Source organism: Lynx canadensis, chromosome B4 (assembly GCF_007474595.2).
Source record: "Lynx canadensis isolate LIC74 chromosome B4, mLynCan4.pri.v2, whole genome shotgun sequence".
Lineage (NCBI taxonomy): Eukaryota > Metazoa > Chordata > Mammalia > Carnivora > Felidae > Lynx > Lynx canadensis.
Genome location: NC_044309.1, coordinates 115,547,652 through 115,568,936, shown reverse-complemented (window position 1 = coordinate 115,568,936; position 21,285 = coordinate 115,547,652). Strand labels below are relative to the sequence as shown.

At 42.5% G+C, this 21,285-nt stretch overlaps 1 protein-coding gene across 1 annotated transcript; it reads right to left on the bottom strand.

Annotated features, from left to right (window-relative positions):
- Positions 1-454: 454 nt before the first annotated feature.
- LOC115518776 (ubiquitin-60S ribosomal protein L40-like) lies at positions 455-17,189 on the bottom strand. Its single transcript, XM_032593796.1, is given in 3 exon segments — positions 455-636; positions 639-848; positions 16,988-17,189. Coding segments are annotated over 3 exon segments (594 nt in total).
- Positions 17,190-21,285: the final 4,096 nt, after the last annotated feature.

Sequence of the window (21,285 nt, the reverse complement as noted above, 5' to 3'; positions counted from 1 at the left end):
TTTAAAAAAAAATTGAAGTGATTTTTTTTTTTTTTTTTTTAAATTTTTTTTTTTTTTTCAACGTTTATTTATTTTTGGGACAGAGAGACAGAGCATGAATGGGGGAGGGGCAGAGAGAGAGGGAGACACAGAATCGGAAACAGGCTCCAGGCTCTGAGCCATCAGCCCAGAGCCTGACGCGGGGCTCAAACTCACGGACCGCGAGATCGTGACCTGGCTGAAGTCGGACACTTAACCGACTGCGCCACCCAGGCGCCCCTGAAGTGATTTTCAACAGATGTATAATAATGACATTAATGAAGTGGGTCTAGAAAGTGAAAAATCAGAACCAAGGGAAAGAGAATGCAAACTATTATGTGTCCATGGTGCTTAAGGGAAACTTTATTGAGGCCCAGGGCCTTAGGGCTCAGGCAGGAGGCTTCCCCGTGGGCAAAGGAAGAGCCAGTGGAGGACCTTACTTGACCTTCTTCTTGGGGTGCAGGTTGTCGGTGTGGCCGCTGCTCTCCTTGCGGCAGTTGATCGCACAAGGGTGCAGGTGAGCATGAGGCTTGCACCTGATCCTCTTGTCACAGGTGTGTTTCTGGGCCGGCTGGTGGAGGGAAAGCTCCATGATGCCACCCCATGGGCGAAGCACCAGTGCAGGGTGGACTCTTTCTGGATATTGTAGTCTGACAGAATGTGGCCAACCTCCAGCTGTTTGCCCGAGAAAATCAGATGCTGCTGGACAGGTGGGGTGCCCTCTTTGTCTTGGATTTTGACTCTGACGTTCTCAGTGGTGTCACTGGGCTTGACCTCAAGGGTGGTGGCTTTGCCCATCAGGGTCTTCACAAAGATCTGTGTCTCTCCATCTGCACAAGGCCACCGCCACTGCCAAACCGCTCAGCTGCCTCATTGAAGAGAAAGAGCGAAGGTAGGCTCTTTGATTGTTATGGAGAACTTCCTGGCAGCCATGGCCAAAGAGAGTCATGATAAGGTACGTAACTCACAGTCTTGGAGAGAAGAGAGCATGTGAGTTTTTCAGAGGAAGCAAACCTTTTGTAAAAGATTGCAGTTTGGGGACGCCAGGACGGCTCAGTCGGTTAAACGTCTCACTTCGGCTCGGGTCATGATCTCACAGCCTCTGTTGGATGGCCTCTGTGAGACGGCTGACAGCTCAGAGCCTGGAGCCTGCTTCAGATTCTGTGTCTCCCTCTCTCTGCGCCTCCCCAGCTCACACTGTCTCTCTTTCTCTCTCTTTCTCTCAAAAAATAAGTAAACATTAAAAAAAATAGGGATGTCTGGGTGGCTCAGTCAGTTAGGCGTCTGACTTCGGCTCAGGTCATGATCTCACGAGTTCAAGCCTCATGAGTTCAAGCCCCACCTCGGGTTCTATGCTGACAGCTCGAGCCTGGGGCCTGTTTCAGATTCTGTCTCCGTCTCCCTGCCCCGCCCCTGCTTGCGCTCTGTTGCTCTCAAAGATAAAATAAAACAAGAAAAAAAAAAGTTTTTTAGTTAATAAAAAAAGAAAAGATTGCAGTTTTAATTATTATTATTTTGAAACTGAGGATCTTATTTTGATCATTTGGTTTACTTACTTTGTCCCCTGTTGTTTTTTTAACTGTTAATAGTTACTCCTTTGCTTCGTAGTTTCCATATTGTCAGTAATCCACTCATTAGTTCCATCAAGGATACAGAGACAGGAAAGGAGGTGAATTCAGAATAGTCAGCTTTGTAGTTAGTTACTATTGTGGTTAAAGTCATACATGATGTCATTTTAACTAAGTTTGCACTGTTGATATTTTTTTTTTTATTCTTTGAGAACACAGAACAGAGAGTTATTTATATTTTTTAAATCCCTGTAACTTTATATAAACCCATCTAGCTTTTCACTGGGCTGAGGATTGGAACCCTTAATCAGTCTGTCAGTGTTAAAAAGTTAAATTCATGTCCACATCTTTATACATTTAATGTACATCTATAATAATTTAAAGTAGTATAATCAAAAAAATTTCTATTTGCTTCAGAAGAAAATTTTTGAACATTTTTTTAAGTGTATTTATTTTGAGAGAGAGAGCGTGTGTGTACCAGTGGGGGCAGGGGTAGAGAGAGGGAAAGAAAGAATCCCAAGTAGGCTCTGCACTGTCAGCACAGAGCCCAGTATGGAGCTTAAACTCAAGAACCACGAGATGATGACCTGAGCCAAAATCAGGAGTTGGACTTTTAACCAACTGAGGCACCCCATACATGTTTTTTTTTTTTAATTTTTAATGGCTCTATAATATATGCCAGTGTTTTGTATGGTAATTTAGTCCTACAGTATATTTAAGTATCTGTTTTCTCAGTGAATATTTTTCAGCAAACATATGTGCATATAGTACATTTCACTGTTGAAGAAAATACAAGTGATGGGTTTACTAGATCAAAGAATATGCCTACCTTGACCATTGTATTATTCTCTGAAAGCATCAGTTAACTTTTTCACATTCTCACCCACAAAGAGGAGAAAAAGAGCTGTTGATAAACTAGTTATCTCCAAGCAACTTATGAACAGCTCTTTCCATCTCCTTTGTGGCTCACCTCTGTATATCCAGTTCTCCCGATAGGCTTGGCATTCCTGGCAGCAAATTCTCATAATTAGCATTTAGTGATGTCAATGATGCCCTCCTTTTAAAATATCCATTTATTTTATTTTGAGTTTCTGGTATATGGAATGTTGTGGCAGCAACTGCCAGTTGTGCTCAACATTCATTCTCTCTTTTTCAGAACCCACCAGTTTTAGCTGGTACATAGCCGTCCAGAATAAAGACTCTGTTTCCCAGCCTTCCTGGTCACCAGAGGAGGCTAGGTGGCTAGTTCTGGCTGATAGAATGTGAGTGCAAGGGTTGTTGGGGAACCTCTCGGATCCTTTTGAAAAACCTGGTGTGTGCCCTTTGCCTTCTCTTTCTTGTTTCCCTCTTCCTCCATCCTTCTGCCTGGAACCACAGTTATGGTCACCCGAGCTCTAGCCACCACATTGGATCATGAGAACAAGGGCCTCCTCGAAGGATGTGGGCACCGTGTCCTGGAGGACTTTTGGTTCTGTGAGGACTTTATGGACCAGAGCTGGCTTCCTTGGTGCTGCACTGCCTACCTCTGGACTTTGACATACAAAAGAAATGCATTTTAATTTTGTTTAAATCATCATTTTGGGTCTTGGTTCCTCACAAATGAATCTAACCCTGGCTGTAACATGTGTATTTATATATAAGAGGTTACATCAGTTTACATTCCCAGACATCATCATTTTATTGGATGTGAATATTGCACGATAAGGCTGACAGTTGAGATCAAATTCAAGGCAAAGTGCAAAGATCAAATGTTTTTCTCAATTCTTATACCCCTTTCTATTAAAATCATCTTGATGAGAATAGCTGTGTTTATTAGGCTTTTCTTATGTGCTTACCTCATCGAATCCCCTATGAGGAGGTACAATTTGCTATTTCCATTTTACAGATAAAAAAGATGAGGCTGGAAACGATTAATTAACTTGCAGGGTCACTTACGTAACCAGTGGTGGAGCTGCAACGTATCCTGGATCTTCCTGACTCTACGGCCCAGCGTCTCACCTGTGCCGTCTCCTTCCATGTGCTGTTCTCTCTTCCGGGAACACCAGCCCTCCCTCTACCTTCTTGGCCTAGCTGCTTCTATGCACCCTGAGTTTCCTCTTCTCCGGCAAGCATTCCTTGATTTCTCTGTGCCATTCCATGATCCTGTTGCCACCATAGCACCGTATATATCTTCTCTCACAGCATTTATCACATCTTCCTGAACGTGATATTTATCTCCCATGGTTAGACACTGAGGTCCTGTGGAAAGATTGAGTCTCATTCTTTATCATAGCCCTAGAACTTAGCATGGTGCTTGGCACATAAGAGATGCTGAATAAATATTTGTTGAGTTGTTGAATGAACTCCTGTCGCTGTCCAAAAGATGTTTTTGCTACTTTTTAAAAGTTGTTTTTTGGCACAGATTATTCTGACTAGTCAGTCTGCTAGAATTTTTCTTGTTCTCGTACAGTCTTGCACCTACTAAATGTGTCTGTAATTTTCAAAGACTTGATTTAATAGATAATTTAGCCTTTGGTCATATGTGACATTTCCTCTTACTTCTCAGTGGGATGGCTCTGCTGTTAATGATTCCGCAGTATGAATCCACTTGTGTACTAATAGACTGCAGTGATCTTTTACATGCAGTCAGGAGAAAAATGAGATAGTTGCGAACACACATATGCATAAATTCATTCAGAAAAATGACTGCCTGGATCCCAAATTACATAATTATCCTCTTTTCGTATTTAATGGATAGGATAAATAAGCGGTTTCGGCTTTTCGTATTGTCGAAAGATGTGCTGTCGTGTCAGAGGAGGGAAGAAACTAGAGCTTCCTGGGTAGTCAGACTGATGCATCGTTGTTCAGTCCAGCCTTTACCGAATTGCCATTCAGAGAGGTTGAATTAATTGACTCCCATTCATGGGATTGAAAATTATTTCTTAACTGTAAATTCCTATAGGGCACAGGGTCCTCATTTTCTGTATCTTTGAATCCCCAACATTCAGTGCAGTCCTTGACATTGTATAGAGCCTCCTCAATCAAATATGGGCATCAACAGGAGGAATCATCTGCTGTCTCATTTAACTTGGAAGGCTGCTCATTCTTAGATTGTTTGAGCCTTTCACTTTTGTGCTATTGGCCTATTTACCTATTGGCATAGAAGTTGCCAGGAAAGAGCAAGGTGATGAAACCAGAAGCCAAGGATGGGGAACTAACTAACTGCTGCCCTCAGGTTTGTTTGTTTGTTTGTTTAGCTAATTTAACTATTTTTAAAATGTACTGTTGAGGGGCGTTAAGTGCAATGACATTGTTGTTCAGCTGACCCCACCATCCATCTGCAGAACTCTTCATCTTCCCAAACTGATGACACTCTGTCCCCGTGAAACAGAAACTCCTGCATCCCCTCCCTGCAGCCCCTGTCTGCTTTCACACCATTCTGCTTTCTGTCGCTACGAATGTACACACTTGACTATTTTAGGTGGAATCGTGCAGTATTTGTCCTTTTTTTGACTGGCTTATTTCACATTAGCATAGTATCTTAAAGTTTCATTCATGTTGTAGCATATGTCAGAATGTCCTTGCTATTTAAGGTTGAGTTATGTCTATTTATGCATTCATCAGTCAAAGGGCACTTTGTGCTTTTTTAGCTTTGTGAAAACGCTGCTATGAATACGGGTATAGAAATAGGCCCGCCTCTTAATTTCACCACCCCACCTGCAAAGGGTATGCATCCAAGAGCAACTTAAAAATCCTTTAGCATCATCAGAATTAAAAATTTGTGCTTCAAAGGACACTGTCAAGAAAATGAAAAGACAACTCATAGGGTGGGAGGAAGTATTTCTGAATCACATATCTCAATGACTTATTTCTAAAATATGTAAAGAACCCTTATAACTCAACAATAACAAGGAGCACCCCCCAAATAATCCAGTTAAAAATGGGCAAAGGACTTAAGTAGACATTTTGCTGAAGATATACAAATGGTGGCCAACAAGTACAAAGAAATGCTCAACGCCATTACTTATCATGGCATACAGATCCAAACACGTCAACTAGGATGACAATAATAAAGACAACAAGTGTTGGCAAGGATGTGGAGAAAGTGGAGTTCTGGTGGGAATGGAAAATGGTACAGCCACTTTGGAGTACAGTTTGACACTTCCTCAAAATGCTGAACATAAAGTTATATAACACGGCAGTTCCACTCCTAGGTAGTATATATCCAAGAGAAGTGAAAGATGTCCATATAAAAACTTGTCTGAAAATATTCATAGCAACTCTAATCATAATATCTAAAAACTGGAAATAGCCCAGATGTCCTTCAACTGGTATACAGATAAAATGAGGTATATTTTTATAGTGGAATATTATTTGGCAGTCAAAAGAAATACTGATACATTCTATAACCTGAATGAACGTCAGAAACATTATGCTATGTGAAAGAAGCCAGTCACAGAAGACCACATAGTATGTGATTCTGTTTATATGAAATGTCCAGAGTAGGCAACTCTATAGAAACAGAAAATAGATAAATAATTTCCTAGGGTGGGGGAAGTGGGCAGGTGTCAGGGGAGAATGGAGAGTGATCGCTAATATGTGTGTTAAGATTTAATTTGGGAATGATGAAAATATTCTAAAATTAGATCATGGTGAGGATTATAATATATTAATACATTAAAAATTATTGAGTTGTATACTTTAAATTGTGAACTTTATGGTATATGAGTAATATCTCAATAAAGGTGACAGGGCACCCGAGTGGCTCAGTTGGTTAAGCGTCTGACTTTGGCTCAGGTCATGATCTTGCAGTCTGTGAGTTTGAGCCCCATGTTGGACCCTGTGCTGAGAATTCAGAGCCTGGAGCCTGCTTCAGATTCTGTGTGCCTCTCTCTCTCTGCCCCTCCTGGGCTCATGCTATCTCCCTCTCAAAAAATAAAGAATGAAATCATGCCATTTGCAGCAATGTGGATGGAACTGGAAGGTATTATGCTGAGTGAAATCAGTCAGAGAAGGACAGGTATCCTATGTTTTCACTCATATGTGGATCTTGAGAAACTGAACAAGACCATGGGGGAGGGGAAGGGGAAAAAATAGTTATAAAAAGAGAGGGAAGGAGGCAAACCACAAGAGACGCTTAAATATGGAGAACAAACAGGGTGGATGGTGGGGGAAAAGGGGGAAAATAGGTGATGGGCCTGGAGGAGGCACTTGTTGGGATGAGCACTGGGTGTTGTATGTAAGCCAGTTTGACAATAAATTATATTAAAAAAATAAACATTTAAAAAAAATTTTTTAAAAAGGTGTTAAAAACTTTAAGCGGTGGGATCCTAGCATTCCACAGGATGATGTGCTATCATTAAAGCAGTCTTTTTTTCTCACCCTCCATAAAATAGAATAAGGATAGATTAGAGATTTGCCATTGAAAATAGGAAAGAAGGGGCTCCTGGGTCTGTCGTTTGAGCGTTCGACTTCGGCTCATGATCTCATGGTTTGCATTCGTTGGAGCCTGCATTGGGCTCACTGCTGTCAGTGCAGTATCACTTCCAATCCTGTCCTCTCTGCCCACACCTCAAAAAAAATATATACATAATACCTAAAAAAAAAAAAGGAACTATGAAGAAAAAAGAAAATTAAACTGTTTTGTTTCCCATGGTTGCAAGAATAAAACAGATTTTTGACAATATTTATCCATTTCCTAAAAATGTAGCATTTTTTTCCTTTTACAAATACAGACGATTAATGAAATTGAGCTTTGCATCACAGAACTTTAACAAACTTTAAAGATATTTTTTTCCCGTCTTTCCCTTGGCATGTAAGCCTTTCTGCCTCTGACTTTGTAGGCGAGGCGGTGTGCACCCATATGACTGCATGTCTGCACTTCCCGCCTACAATTACCTCCTTTTCGCACATGATTCTCTTCTTCAGTTGGTGTTTGGCCCCTAATACTCAACTGACTTTTTATAAACCAACAGTCCGTCTTCTTTCTAATAAGTTGTTCTTAGTCTACCAGCAGGTGTGGTTAAGGCTAATTGAGAGAGATTTACTTGTTATTGGAAAATACCTGTTAATTTAAATTTGGGATTGTATGTAGATTTTATTTATCTGCACTATTCCTGGCTTTGGTTAACATGTGGCCAAACTCTGCCGGCCTCTGCTTTAACTCTTAGTTCCCATTGCCCTCCCATCCTGCCCCTCACACAGCGCCCCCCCCACCCCCCGCCGGGATTTGTATCCAGGTACCTGGCTCATTGAGGAATTGTGGGAAGACCAGTGCCTGCTTTAAACCTGTCACAGTGCCTTGCACTGTGTAGGTGCTTAGTAATCGTTTGCTGTGTGAATAATTCTATGTAGAACTTAAAGATGTGAGCCATAGAAAAGCAGTTTCCATGTGGTAACTTTGTTTTATTTTTTAATGTCTGCTAAAAGAATGTACACAACCTGCTGAGAAAAATGCATGCCGCTTACTGTTTGATTGGTCATGACATAGGTTTATAAGCATGCCAACATGGTTAAAGCACAAGAATTAAACCACAAGCATGAAAATAACGTTTGACTTTTCTTCCTGACAATCTGTGCATGAAATTTGTCAGGGCAGAGTCTCCCAAAGGCACCTCTGGAATGCGAGCTCTGAATGACTTTTTGGTTTTTGTTGGCGGGGCAGATCAAAGACATCAGTTCTGTTAGTGCTTTAACCAAGAGAAAGATAAACCTAATCCAGAGCCGCACACGCACTTTTAAAACAAATACCTTGTTTCCTGACGTCTTGTTTCCTACTGTAGCATGATTTGCACTGGCCACGAAGAATGTAAGTGATTTTTCTCAAGTTGCTACTTTTTTTGGCTATTGCTCTTAGAAGTAGACGGTGGAATATTTACCATCAGAGAGCAGAAGACAAAGGTTTAATTTCTGTTTCAGCAAGATGAGTTTTAGAGATGAAACAATGGAGGAGTTAAGTGGATGTGCCTGCTGTTGTTGCCATCATAGTACTGGTGGCCATTGTGAGGGGGCTAGGAAACTGAAGGCCTGACAGTACGGGTATCTACCCTTCCCGTCTGTGTCCTCTATTCTGGCCACATCCCACCTTCTCAAGGAGAAAGGGTCTTGCTCCAGAAGTCCAGACAGCCGAGTTTGAGACCAGGCCCTGCCTTTGACTTTGGAGGAGTCTTAGCCTAAGGAATCCTGTCCCCTACTTTGGATATTTGTGGGAGCAGTTTTAGTTGTTACAGTTATGAGTATGACATTATTTATGAGTTTTATTCACTTCAGGTTAATAAAGGTGGTATTGTAAATACTGATTATGAAAAGGTGGTGGTGGATCTTTAGTTTTAGTGTTGAGAACCACTTGGGTTAGATCACTGGGCTCTCTGAGCCTTAATTTGCCTTTTTCTGAAATGGAGATAACAACTGCTCTGGCCATCTCTCGGAATTATATTTGAGGATCAGATGTGGAAATAATGTGAATTGCTGTGTTTTCTCAACTGCAAGATAGAGGGAATGCCAGCTTAACACAACCCTGGTCAGGATTAAGTAAGGGTCGCACACGTGAAGCACTTGGCAAATGGTTTAGCGAAATGCAATGGTAATGTGTCCACCATCAACTAATTATTTAATCCTGACTTCCTACCATAAACTCTGTTGCCCAGCCGGCTGCCTTACGATTGACTGCATACATTGGGTGACGTTCCTTCTTCCTATCTCAGACCTTGCTGCTTGCTCCCTCTCTCTCTCTGAGCCCTTCCTGGAATTTTTCTCCCTGTCCTCTCTGCCTGTTCCAAACTGTTCTTTCTCAAAAATGTCTCTCCTCTAACCTCACACAGGGCTCAGTGGGAAGTGTCCTGTTCAGTTGTTCGCCTCTTGGAACACTTGGTTTTCTTTCCATGCACAGTGTTTTGTTGCTCCCTGGGATCTAAGTTCCTTGGCCTTAGAACTCAGGGCTGCTTGACTGGTAGGTAATAGAAAGTCGTTTGTTGATTTTCCACACCCAAGGGACATACTTTAGAATGAAATAAGCCAGCGAACCTGAGCCTTTTCTTCCTTGGAGATAATATAACCACCCAAACAATAACACTCAAATAGTTATAGACTTTAAGAACAGGAAAGAACCTTAGGAAAAAAAAAAAAAAAAAAGGAAAGAACCTTAGGGAGTTACTCTTTACTGCTTATCATAGGTGCTTTATATACTTTCTATCCTTTGTTTCTCATAATAATATTAAAAGATAAGTGTAGTTACTCATATTTTACAGGCAAAAAAATCTAAGACTCAGAGATGTTAAATAACTTGTCTAAGGTCACTCATCGGGAACTAGTAGAAGGACAGGTGAAACCTAGCTTTTTGTCTTCAAGACACATGTTCTACTATTTTACTTTCCTTGAGGGAAATGAAGTTTTGGTCATCACTAGAAAACAGCATGTGAGAGGGCACCTGGGTGGCTCAGTTGGTTAAGTGTCCGACTCTTGATTTCAGCTCAGGTCATGATCTCATGGTTTGCAGGATTGACCCCCGGATGGGGCTCTGCACTGAGAGTGTGGAACCTGCTTGGGATTCTCTGTCTCCCTCTCTCTCTCTCTCTCTCTCTCTCTGCCCCTTCCCTGCTTGCTCTCTCTTAAAAATAAATAAATAAACAAACTTAAAAAAAGAAAGTAGGGGCACCAGTCAGTTAAGCATCTGACTTCAGCTCAGGTCATGTGGTTCATGGGTTTGAGCCCCGTGTCAGGCTCTGTGCTGACAGCTCAGAGCCTGGAGCCTGCTTTGGATTCTGTGTCTCCCTCTTTCTCTGCACCTCCCCTGCTTGTCTTCTGTCTCTCTCTCTCAAAACTAAATAAACATTAAAAAAAATTTAAAAAAAAAGAGTGTGGGGGGAGAAATCTAAGAGAGTCTGGGTTAAAAAAAAAAAAAAAAAAAGCATGAAACAGCCATCCTTTCCAGTGTAGAAACAACTGAGGTGTAGACACTGGGTATTATTAGATGACCCCAATCTAAGCCAGACTGGTGTTTTGCTAGGATGCCAGTGAGGGGGAGAGGAGCTTCATCCTGCAGTGTCGTGAGAAGCACCAGGAAGACATACAGAATGCAGCAAGCCAGTTTGAATAACACAGTGGCAGGTGCACAGCATCTGAGACTGTGGGCTTGGACCCCTGATTTACAGCCTTGTCAGTTGTAGGACCTTGGACAGCTTCCTTATTTATCTTCTCCATGCCTCAGTTTCTGCATTTGTAAAATGCAGGGATTATATTAGAACCTACCCTTCAGGGTAGCTGTGAAAATTTTGGAAAGATTTAATACTCATAAAGACTGAGAACACTGCCTGGCACATAGTAAAGGCTCAGTAAGTGTTGGGGGTTGTTGCTATAACTGTTACTGAGGCTGTAGAGGATATTGCCAGAGAACTTCAAATTTTCATGGCTGCTTGGTAAGGGCCAAGGCTGGTGGCCCAGAATCAGTCTCAGAAGCCTGGAGCTGGTGGCCCAGAATCAGTCTCAGAAGCCTGATGGGTGTGTGACCACGTGTAGCTGGCATTGTGTCCAGTGAAGGCCGGAGACAGTCTTAAGATGCTGAGCAGTTTTATTATTAAAAGTAAATACCAACACACTCTATTTTTCTTTCAAGAATCCAGAATGAATTGATTTTCTAGGCAAGGTTTGTAATTAAGTGCTAAGTCCCTCATACTGTTCTCTGGAAGTCCTATTTAAGTTCCAGAGAGGCATGAACAGTTTATCAAAGTTTTAGATTTGCTGATTGACCCTTCATAAAGTTGGGCTTACCTGCTTTTAGGAGAGCGCTTCACTTATTAACTGAGTGAGGCTGCATGGGCCTCAGGTTACCTGGTTGGCTCGCAAGGTGCTTAGGAACACCAAGGAGTGTTTCCCCGATGAGATGTGGAAAACATTAAAGGGCTAGATCTGGAAGGGGAATTTCAGCCGATGTTTCTGACGTCGGTGTTCTGGTCAGCCTGAGGCATCAGCTCATCTCCTTCCCTACTGGAAAGTGGGAGCGAGAGACCGACGTGATCATTTAACCTGTTCACATTTGGTCATGCAGGGTGGGAAATGGCAGTTACTCTTTCATCAGCTTATTTTCATGTACTTTATAATACCTGTACAATTGTTTTCTTCTTTGTAAGGGCCTCGGAACTATGCTACTGGACACAAGCACACAACCCTGCTGGCCTTGAGCTGGTATTGTTCTGTGGCTTGTGTTGTGAAGCTTAGTTGATGATAGTCCTGTAGGGATGATTTCCCACCCTTTGCTCCAGAGAGGCTCCTCACCAACCTTTACACCTGTCCCAGGGTCCCTTTCCCTAGAATTCCAGGAGCCCCGTTGTGGCACCCCTATACCTAATTTTGGGAATTTGGAAAGCTGCCATTGTGCGGGACTATTGCTGTACACAGAACCCCCACGGGGTCTCATAAAGATGGGAATGGAAGCGCTATGGGAAATCTGTGCTACAGCACCTTCCCGAGACTTACTGTATCTGGAAACGCGGCTGGTGTTCAGGTGACAACAGCTCCTTGTGTTTTCCCATGGCAGCTCAGAGTGGTAGGGACCCTCCCTCATCCTGGCGAGCAAAAAGATTGGAGTTCAGAGAGGTTGAGGAGGGAGAGGAGGTATAGTGGTTCACCTTCTATTCTCTGAACAATGATCCAGAGGATTCTCATAAACTGTACATTGAGTTGCAGAAAATGAACAAACGTTCTGTGTTTTTATTCCTCAAGGTCAGCTTTTCATGGCTTTGTCCCTGTCATGCATTAATAATAGCTGATACTCATTAAGCTCTTAGATTTCTCATTAAACCTCACAGCGCTATGAGGAAATTAATAGTACTCCCATCTTTACAAAGAGGAAACCAAATTTGAGAAAGATGAACTTTCCCACGGTGTCACAGCTAGTAAGAGACACACTGGAATTTGAACTCAGGTCCAACTGCCACATCATTGATTTAGCTGTGATGCTGACTGTCCCCTGGCTTTCCATCCTCAATTCTTCCCTAATTCCACAGTGCAAATGCTGCCTGCAAAGACCATTTCATGCTTTGTATTTTGCACTGGTGAAATCCTGTGAATGGCTTTCTGTGCTAGGAGGTTCATGTCCATCCAATTCCTTTATGCTCTGAAAAGGAGGAGCCTCCCTCTTTTGAACAGAGCACAGAATGTTCAGAAGTATGAGGCCTGAAGGAGAGTCTGGTGGGAGCAGCTTACCGAGGGACCCTGTTCTTCCTCCTCTCCCCTCTTGGTCACCTTCCCTTTGATCCTTGCTGCCACTCCCCTCCTCTGGCCCATTGGAGATCCCAATTTCTACTTTTCTCTCTAGCCCAGACCCCTTTCTTGAGGCACATCTAAACAGGAAATTGGCATTTTCAAAAGAACTTTTGCTCAGGAGGGAAAACCAAAAGAAATTAATAACGGAAAAGAAGTGTATTTTCACTTCATATTTTTATTTCTAAAACTATGGATTTTACTGAGCCCCCAACCCCTTTCAGCACTTAATGGATGTGAGCAGACTCCTAGCCCTTTGCTGGCCTGTAGGTGCCATTTTCTTTTCCCAGCATCTGAGATCTGATTTATTTGCCACCCACTTTTTGAAATGCAAACCTTTTTCTCTGGATTGGGTCCTCACAATTGATTCTAGTTTCCAGCCTGAAGTATAGTGATAGTTTAAAAATATATTGACAGGGCACCAGGGTGGCTCAGTTGGTTAAGTGTCTGACTCTTGATTTCGGTTCAGGTCACGATCTCATGATTCATGAGATTGAGCCCTGTGTTGGGCTTTGTGCTGATGGTGCGGCTTGCTTGGGATTCTCTCTCTCCCTCTCTCTCTGCCCCTCCCCTGCTTGTTCTCTCTTTTTCTCAAATAAACTTAGTAAAATATATTCACAAATTCTCTGTAGTTTAAAAGGTTGAGATAAACTTTCTTCCTCTTGAGTATAGGCTGTGTTTGATGACTCACTTCTAATTAATAGAAAGTAGAGGAAGTGATGGCATTAGATTTTGGAGACTAGGTCATAAAGGCATTGCAGCCTCTATTTTGCTCTTTTTTTAGATTACTAGTTCTGGGGGAAGCCAATTACCATTTTATGAGGATGCTCAACCCTACCGAGAGGCTCACCTGTCAAGGGAATGGAGGCATCCTACCAACAGCCACGAGACTGAGCCATCTTGGAAGTACTTCTTCCAGCCCCAGTCAAGCCTTCAGATGAACACTGCCCCAGTTAGTATCTTGACTGCAGACTCTTGAGATCCTGAGCTAGAGCAACCCAGCTAAATTGCTCCTGAATTTTGACCCACAGAAACTGTGAGATTATATAAATGTTTGTTGCTTTAGACCCCTAAGTTTTGGGAGTAAATTGTTATGTAGCAATAGATAATCAATATGGGTGCATAACTAATTTTTGAGTACTATTTGGGGCAATGATTGTTGTACGCTAGTTTCATTGACTTCCAGTTTATTCTTGTTTAGGAACTTCCTAGCTGGTTAAATTATTTCAACCATCTAAGCTTCAGTTTCTTCTTCTCTAAAATGGGGATAATAATAGATTCTACCTCAATGAGTTGTTTTAGGTGCCTGGTTCATAGTAAGGCACTCAGTAAATAGGTAACCAGTCGTGTTAATATTCTCAACTAACATAATTCATAGTTCCTCTTTTTTCCTCAATCCATTCTTTTCTCCTATTGCCACAACTTCTCACTTCCTAGAGAAACCTGGTAAAGAACTTGCTGTTACACCATGAGCATAGGTCTCTTTTAGCTCTTATCATGTTATGCTATGATAGATTACTTATGGATCTCACTAGTCAGCAATAAGCTTTACGAACACAGGAAGGAACTTATGGTCTTTATTTCCGTAGTTCCTAACACCAGATAAATGAATGGATAAGTTATACAACTTCATGTGATATATTTGCCCATAAGTTGATATTGGTACTTAATTATAATTAACTTATGTAATTAAAATTAACTCCTGTCTCCAACCAAAGAGGGTACATATTAAAAAGAAGAGCAAACTGGAGAGTCCCTTGTTCATTTTGCTCTCTGCCCTTCCATCCCAAGAAACTGATTTTACTGTGGGTTCCTAATTGTTCTCACTTCCGTATCTTTTGAGCATATAGAGACCATTTAGAAGTTCAAGGGGAATGTTGCTATGAGAACATCTTCACAGTAGGTAAAATATAGTTGATTTTTTGAAGCATTTTATTTTTATTTATTTGTTTTTAAATGTTTATTTATTTATTCTGAAAGAGAGCGAGCAGAGGAGGAGCAGAGAGAGGAGACAGAATCCCAAGCAGGCCCCGCACTGTCAGCACAGAGCCTGACGAGGGGCTTGAACCCACAAACTGTGAGATCATGACCTGAGCTGAAATCAAAAGTCAGAAGCTTAACCTACTGAGCCACCCACGTACCCATTAGGCATTTTAAATTCAAAACTATGATTCAGATTATTTATTGCAACACAAATTCTCATACTGTGGGCATTGAATGCTTTTCTCTAATGCTAGAAAGCAACATATCACAGAGAAAGTGAATGGGATTGTGTCTGACACAGGTCCAAATCTAGATTCTAGAATTTATGAGGTATATAGCCACTCACTCATGTAACCAGGCTTCCATGAATCTTCTTATCCCACATTCCCTCTACTTACTCAGTAGATGTCTACTTATTCAGTAGACATTTGATAGGTATTTTCCATATGTCGAACAATGCCAAGTACAGGGGCTATGCCATCAAACAAAACCTGGTCCTGTCTGTAGGGATTTCTGAGGACTGACAAGTTAGGGTCAACACATGGGGTGAGTGGGTATCCGGCAGCTCTCCAGCACAGCATTATGGGGTTAAATTTTTCTTAACACAGATTCTGGGTCATATTCAGCCCCTGGTGATTGTATCTTTCCAGCTGGTAGGTTTGGATCCTATGGAGCAGTCCAATGTGGTGTTTACTTTCAGGTTTGCTTTGCTAAGGGAAATCTGGGACTTGTTACTCTGCTATTAAAACATTAATTAGTTCTACTTGAGACAGTAAGCATCATGTAAGCCAAAATTAGTAATTTTAATATCTCTTCTGCTGGTGCCAAATGGGAGTGAGAGCCAGATCTGGTGGAATGTGAGCCTAATGCTCTAGGCCCAAAAGCCAAGGGATGCTCAGCAGAATTTAACGAGGGAGGAGGGACTGGGCCCATGGTAAACACACAAACTGCTCAGGAGAGTCCTAGAAACTGGAAAAAGACAACTTGTTCACGTGACTCTGTGTCTTTCATGATACTCCTTGACAAAATTCATTTATCCCACCCATCCGTCTGTCCATCCATCCAGTCCTTCTGTCCATTCATGCATCTGTCCATTCATCCATTGACAAACGCTGCATATCAGAAGTAAACAGAATATATATATTAACACCCAGTGTTAGGGAAAAAGGAGACGAATATTCTTTCAGTATTGATCCTGGGAGTATTGATTGATCCAGTTGCTCTGGAGAGCAATTTAATAACACTTAAAGTTGCTCTAATTTATATTTCCATTTGTCAAGCAATTCCACTTATAGGAATCTATCTGGAGCATTTAGTAATGGAAATGTACATAATGTGTAAGAATGTTTATTACTGTTTTTTATGATAGCCAAAAAAGGGGGAAACAAATGAATTGTCCAGCAGTGTAAGGAAGTAGTGACCAGCTTGTCTGGACATAGGGTGGGACACAGTGAAGTCTTACAACAATGTGCTTTGGAAGACAGTTTAGTTAATGCCACATTGTTAAAACAGTGGGTCGCAAAGCAGTAAGAATAGAATTCTAATTTTGTATATTAAATGTATAAAAAACAGTGTTGACAGTGGCTATCTCTGAATTACTTTAATGTTCAAATTTTTGTTCTTTGTGTATTTCCAGACTTTCTACAGTGAACATGAATTACCTTTGTAGTTATGAAAAGGCATTAAAATAGACCTAATAAGAGGACAGCTTGCCTAAGGGTCTTGGTCAAGTGCTTTGGACCAGTGAGATGAGAATTCAAGAGTGGAGCTTAGCTGAAACAAAGCTGTTCTGTTTCTCCTGTCTGCATGTGTACTTTAATTCATTCAGCAGATACCAGTGTTTGCTCATGTGAGTCAGGCAATAAGGTTAGAGAGGTAGGCAGGAGCCAGATCACTGAAGACTGTGCAAGTCAGCCCATGTTAGGACTTTGGGTTTTATTCTAAATGAGGTGGAAACTGCTAGAGGATTTTAAATTGAAAACTGGCATGATCTGATCACCCTGACTGCTCTGAGCCACCATAGTCAGAGATACAAACTTGGTGTATGTTGCATGTGGGAGTAGATGGAAAAGGACGTGATTCCTCTCCCCAAGGTCTGGGGAGGGGGGTCTTTGGGAGCAGGCTCAGACCCAGAGAACAACTACTAAAGTGTCCTCGAATGCACCAGCTGCCCCAGACTTGACCAGCAATCACAGGGGTCAAGGACAATCCTGGAAAGTCTTTCTGCAGAGAGGGCTGCTTATTGAAGTGTTTGGAGAGCTGGAATCCTTGGCACTGCTGAGTATCTGTCCAGTTAAGCCGTTGCTCAATATAGTCCGGAAGGTGGCTGAGAGCCCTTAGGTGCTGGACAGCTTCCACTGGCTGCTCCAGATCCCTCTTCCGCATCCTGCTCTGGGCCCTGGGAGGTTAATTGGTGTGAACCAGATACAGACTCTCTCACCCTCTTGTTGCCCATTGGTTTCACCCAGTGGGGAGGCCAGTGAGAGTGGTTGGAGGGAGAAGAGTGGTATTAGGGTAACTTTCCCCCACCTTCATCTGTTAAGTCACCTCTGGCTCCTGAGTCCCTTGACCACAGGTTTCAGCTTCTGTCAATCTTACTCACTCCTTCCAGGGTCAGTAAATGTTCCCTCCCTTCAACCTGGCAGACCTGGGGGTGGTGAGAGTCCCTTTGGTTATGAGTCCTGAGGCCTGCACTCCCTCTTGAAGTTTCTCTACACCCTACCCACACCTTTGTAAACAATCCCTTTATTAATCTCACCTCTAATTATGCAATTTGAGTTTGCCATCTGATTCTTGCAGGAAGTCTGTCTAATAAGCCTTCTTCCTGGTGGGATCTGGGATGTTCTGATCAAACAGGATTAGGGGCTGTATCGCAGGAGCCCACAGCCCAGAATGGCCTCGGTGAGGGCTTTGGTTAGTGGGACTTTCCAGCCCAGTACTGGGCTGGGAAACACGAATGAGGGTTTTATTTATTTCAGCTTTCTCCCTAGCAAGCTGTGTGGCTTTGTCTTTTAGCTTCTCTGAGCCTCAATTTCCATGTGTAAGGGAGGCAATCTCTTTGAATTCTGAAATTTTATTATTGTTATTATTATTTGTAAGTAATCTCCCCACCCAACATGGGCTTCAAACTCACAACCCCGTGATCAGGGGTCGCATGTTGCACTGGCTGAACCAGCCAGATGCCCCTCCCAAAATATTATTTTTAATGGTAACTTTCTGACTAATTATATTCATGTTCACTAGAGAAAATCAGGAACCATGTGGAAAGGCAAAATCAAATAAAAATCACCTTAGTTCTACCATCCAGAAGGTAACTCTTAATGTTTTTCAATGCTTACATATGTTACTATTTTTAAGAATCAAATTCATGGAGCGTATTTGGTTGAACAACTAATCTGTAGGTTGTGTTGACCATTGAAGGAGTATAAAGGTGGGTAAACACGGTCTCTGCCCTCCAGGAATTAATGGTAAATACCGTTCCCTATAGTTATACACATCAGGTACTTCCCATGAGAGAGAGAAGCCCTTCCATCTGTCGCTTAAATCTGCAGAGTTTGAATGCCATTTGTGATGTAATGTTGCTTGTGTTTGAAGACTTTTCCCGTGAATTATGTGTAGAAGTAGGGCTCTCGTGCGCTAATGAGGAAAGGGTAGACTTTGCCTGTTAACATTCATTTCTTTGACCACCTACCCTAACCGCACCTGAACTGATAGGGAGAAGCATCTTGTGTCTCTGACTCTCTCCTGCTCATTTTCAAGCTGCACTGCCACCCCTGCCATTCTGACTGACTAAAGCCTAATGGGCAATATGACAGCCACAGATGGAACAGCTGACAGAGGGGAGAGAACTTTAGGAGTAACAGATCATCTGGAAGCCAGCCCTTCTTTGCTGGGACAGTCCACCTTGCAACAGGAAGCATCAAGAAATCCTGGAAATCTGGGGGCGCCTGGCTGGCTCGGGGGGGGGGGGGGCCTCGATCTCAGGGTTGTGAGTTCAAGCCCCGCGTTGGATGTAGAGATTACTAAATAAATAAACAAACAAACTTAAAAAAAAAAATAGAAATCTGACCTAATGTGATCAAAGAGGCGAGAGAGCAGGCAGAGCATAGGAATATTAAGACACTTTCACTTATTTGGATAAAATGTGTCACTAAAGGCCATTGAACCTTTATTCAGCATGCCAGAGCTGCTATATTTATTCATGAAATTCTACGTGTCTTTTTCCAGTCCAGTTTTGAAGTGGAGATGTATGACCCCTGCCTGGCAGAATGCCCTGCTTACACACCATCCCTGTAACCTGGCCCTAGTTTCAGGGGAATCTGGGTCTGTAGCTGAATCAACTAAGGGCAGTTTTTCCTCATTGTACTAACCTTCCCCGAAAGTAACATTCCCATACCCCTTCCAAATAAATGGAAGGTCAGTTCAAATTGTAAATATTGTATTTATCTTCTTCTACCACAAACTTTGAGTGTGATTTTCTTTTTTTGTCTTTTACAAAGAGAGAGAGAGAGAGAGAGAGAGCAAGAGAGACCGCCTATCCATGCCCATGGGGAGAGGGGGCAGAGGAAGAGGGAGAGAGAGAGAGAGAGAGAGAGAGAGAGAGAGAGAGAGAGAGAATCTCAAGCGGGCTCCATGCCTAGCACAGAGCCCTGCATGAAGCTCAGTCTCACGACCATGGGGTCATGACCTGAGCCAAAACCAACTGAGCTACCCAGGCACCCCTGAATGTGATTTTCTTGAATTTAGCTTAAATGTCCAGTGCCATTCCATTACTTGAAAAAGATCCCTAGCCCACCCCGACAAACAGAATTTGTCTCCCAGAATGCAGGAAAGAGACATGAAAGGAGGAGTAAATCTTGGTGGTGGCATGCATTTGGGACTTCCTAGTTCTCAAGAAATTCAGGCGTGACCATAACTTACTTGGGTGTTACTGAGAAAAGCAGTTAGAAACAAAGAAAAATAGAGGGGCCTGGATGGCTCAGTCGGTTAAGCACCTGACTTTGACTTAGGTCATGATCTTACGGTCCGTGAGTTCAAGCCCTGAGTCAGGCTCTGTGTTGCCAGTTTAGAGCCTGGAGCCTGCTTCAGATTCTGTGTCTCCCTCTCTTTCTGCTCCTCCCCCACTCATTCTCTCTCTCTCTCTCTCTCTCTCTCTCTCTCTCTCTCTCTCTCTCACTCTCTCTTGCTCTCTCAAAAATAAATGTTAAAAAAATTAATAATAAAAAAAAGAGAAAAATGAAATGACATCCAAGGTCGAAAATCAATTTTGAATTATTTGTAGAGAAGGAAATTCCAGTCCCGTAACAGAAATGGCCCTTGGGAAATCTGTCTTCCTCAAAAGAGTGACACAGACAACATGCACAATAGGAGCTTTGGTGGTGTTCAGCTTGGAAGAGAAGGTTCAGGATTAACAAGCACACTGGCTGTCATGTAGAGGAGGGATTAAATTTTTGCTGTGTGTGAGGCAAAGGGGTTGAACTGGTATGTTAGTGTGTGAAACTTCTAGAGGGAGATTTCTCTTTAGTGTAAGAAGATATTTCTGGGAGCTGTACAAAGATGGAAAGAGATCTTTGCACCTAGAGGCAAAAAGTTTCTGGTCACTAGGCAGAGGCAGGGAGACTGCCTGACCTCCCTTCTGATTGTATCTTCCTCTTGCTTGCTACACTCCAGCCACAACTCTTTTCAGATCCCCAAAGGAGCCAAGCTCTTCTCCACACTGTTGTGACCTCTGTCTGGGATGCCCATGTCCCTCGCACCATCATCAGCCTGTGAAATCTTGCTCTTTCTTGAGGTCTCAGTGTAATGGTTTCATCCTCGTACAGGTCCTTCCTGACCCTCTTGTCTAAGGAAGATCTTCCTGTTAAAACTGTACCATAATGGGGGCGCCTGGGTGGCGCAGTCGGTTAAGCGTCCGACTTCAGCCAGGTCACGATCTCGCGGTCCGTGAGTTCGAGCCCCGCATCGGGCTCTGGGCTGATGGCTCAGAGCCTGGAGCCTGTTTCCGATTCTGTGTCTCCCTCTCTCTCTGCTCCTCCCCTGTTCATGCTCTGTCTCTCTCTGTCCCAAAAATAAACAAACATTGGAAAAAAAACAACAACAACAACAACAAAAAAACTGTACCATAATGTCTTGCACTTTTCGTTTATAGCACTTGCCAAACTTAGGCGATATCCTGTATCTCGCATGTGTACACACACACACACACACACACACACACACACGTTTATATAAAACAATACAAATGTAATTTGTATCACCATTTGTTTAATGTATGTTTCACCACAAGAAGATAAGCTTTGCAGAAGGTACCCTGTCTTTTTCATTCCTGGATTCTCTTGTGTTCAGCACTTGAAACATGGTAGGTGCTCATTAAACATATTAATGCATGAATGAATTAATGAGATTTGTGCACCAAAGTGTCTTGATTAGTATACCGTGAGAGTGGGACATGAACCACTAGGAGAGGTTTTGCGTGGGCCCT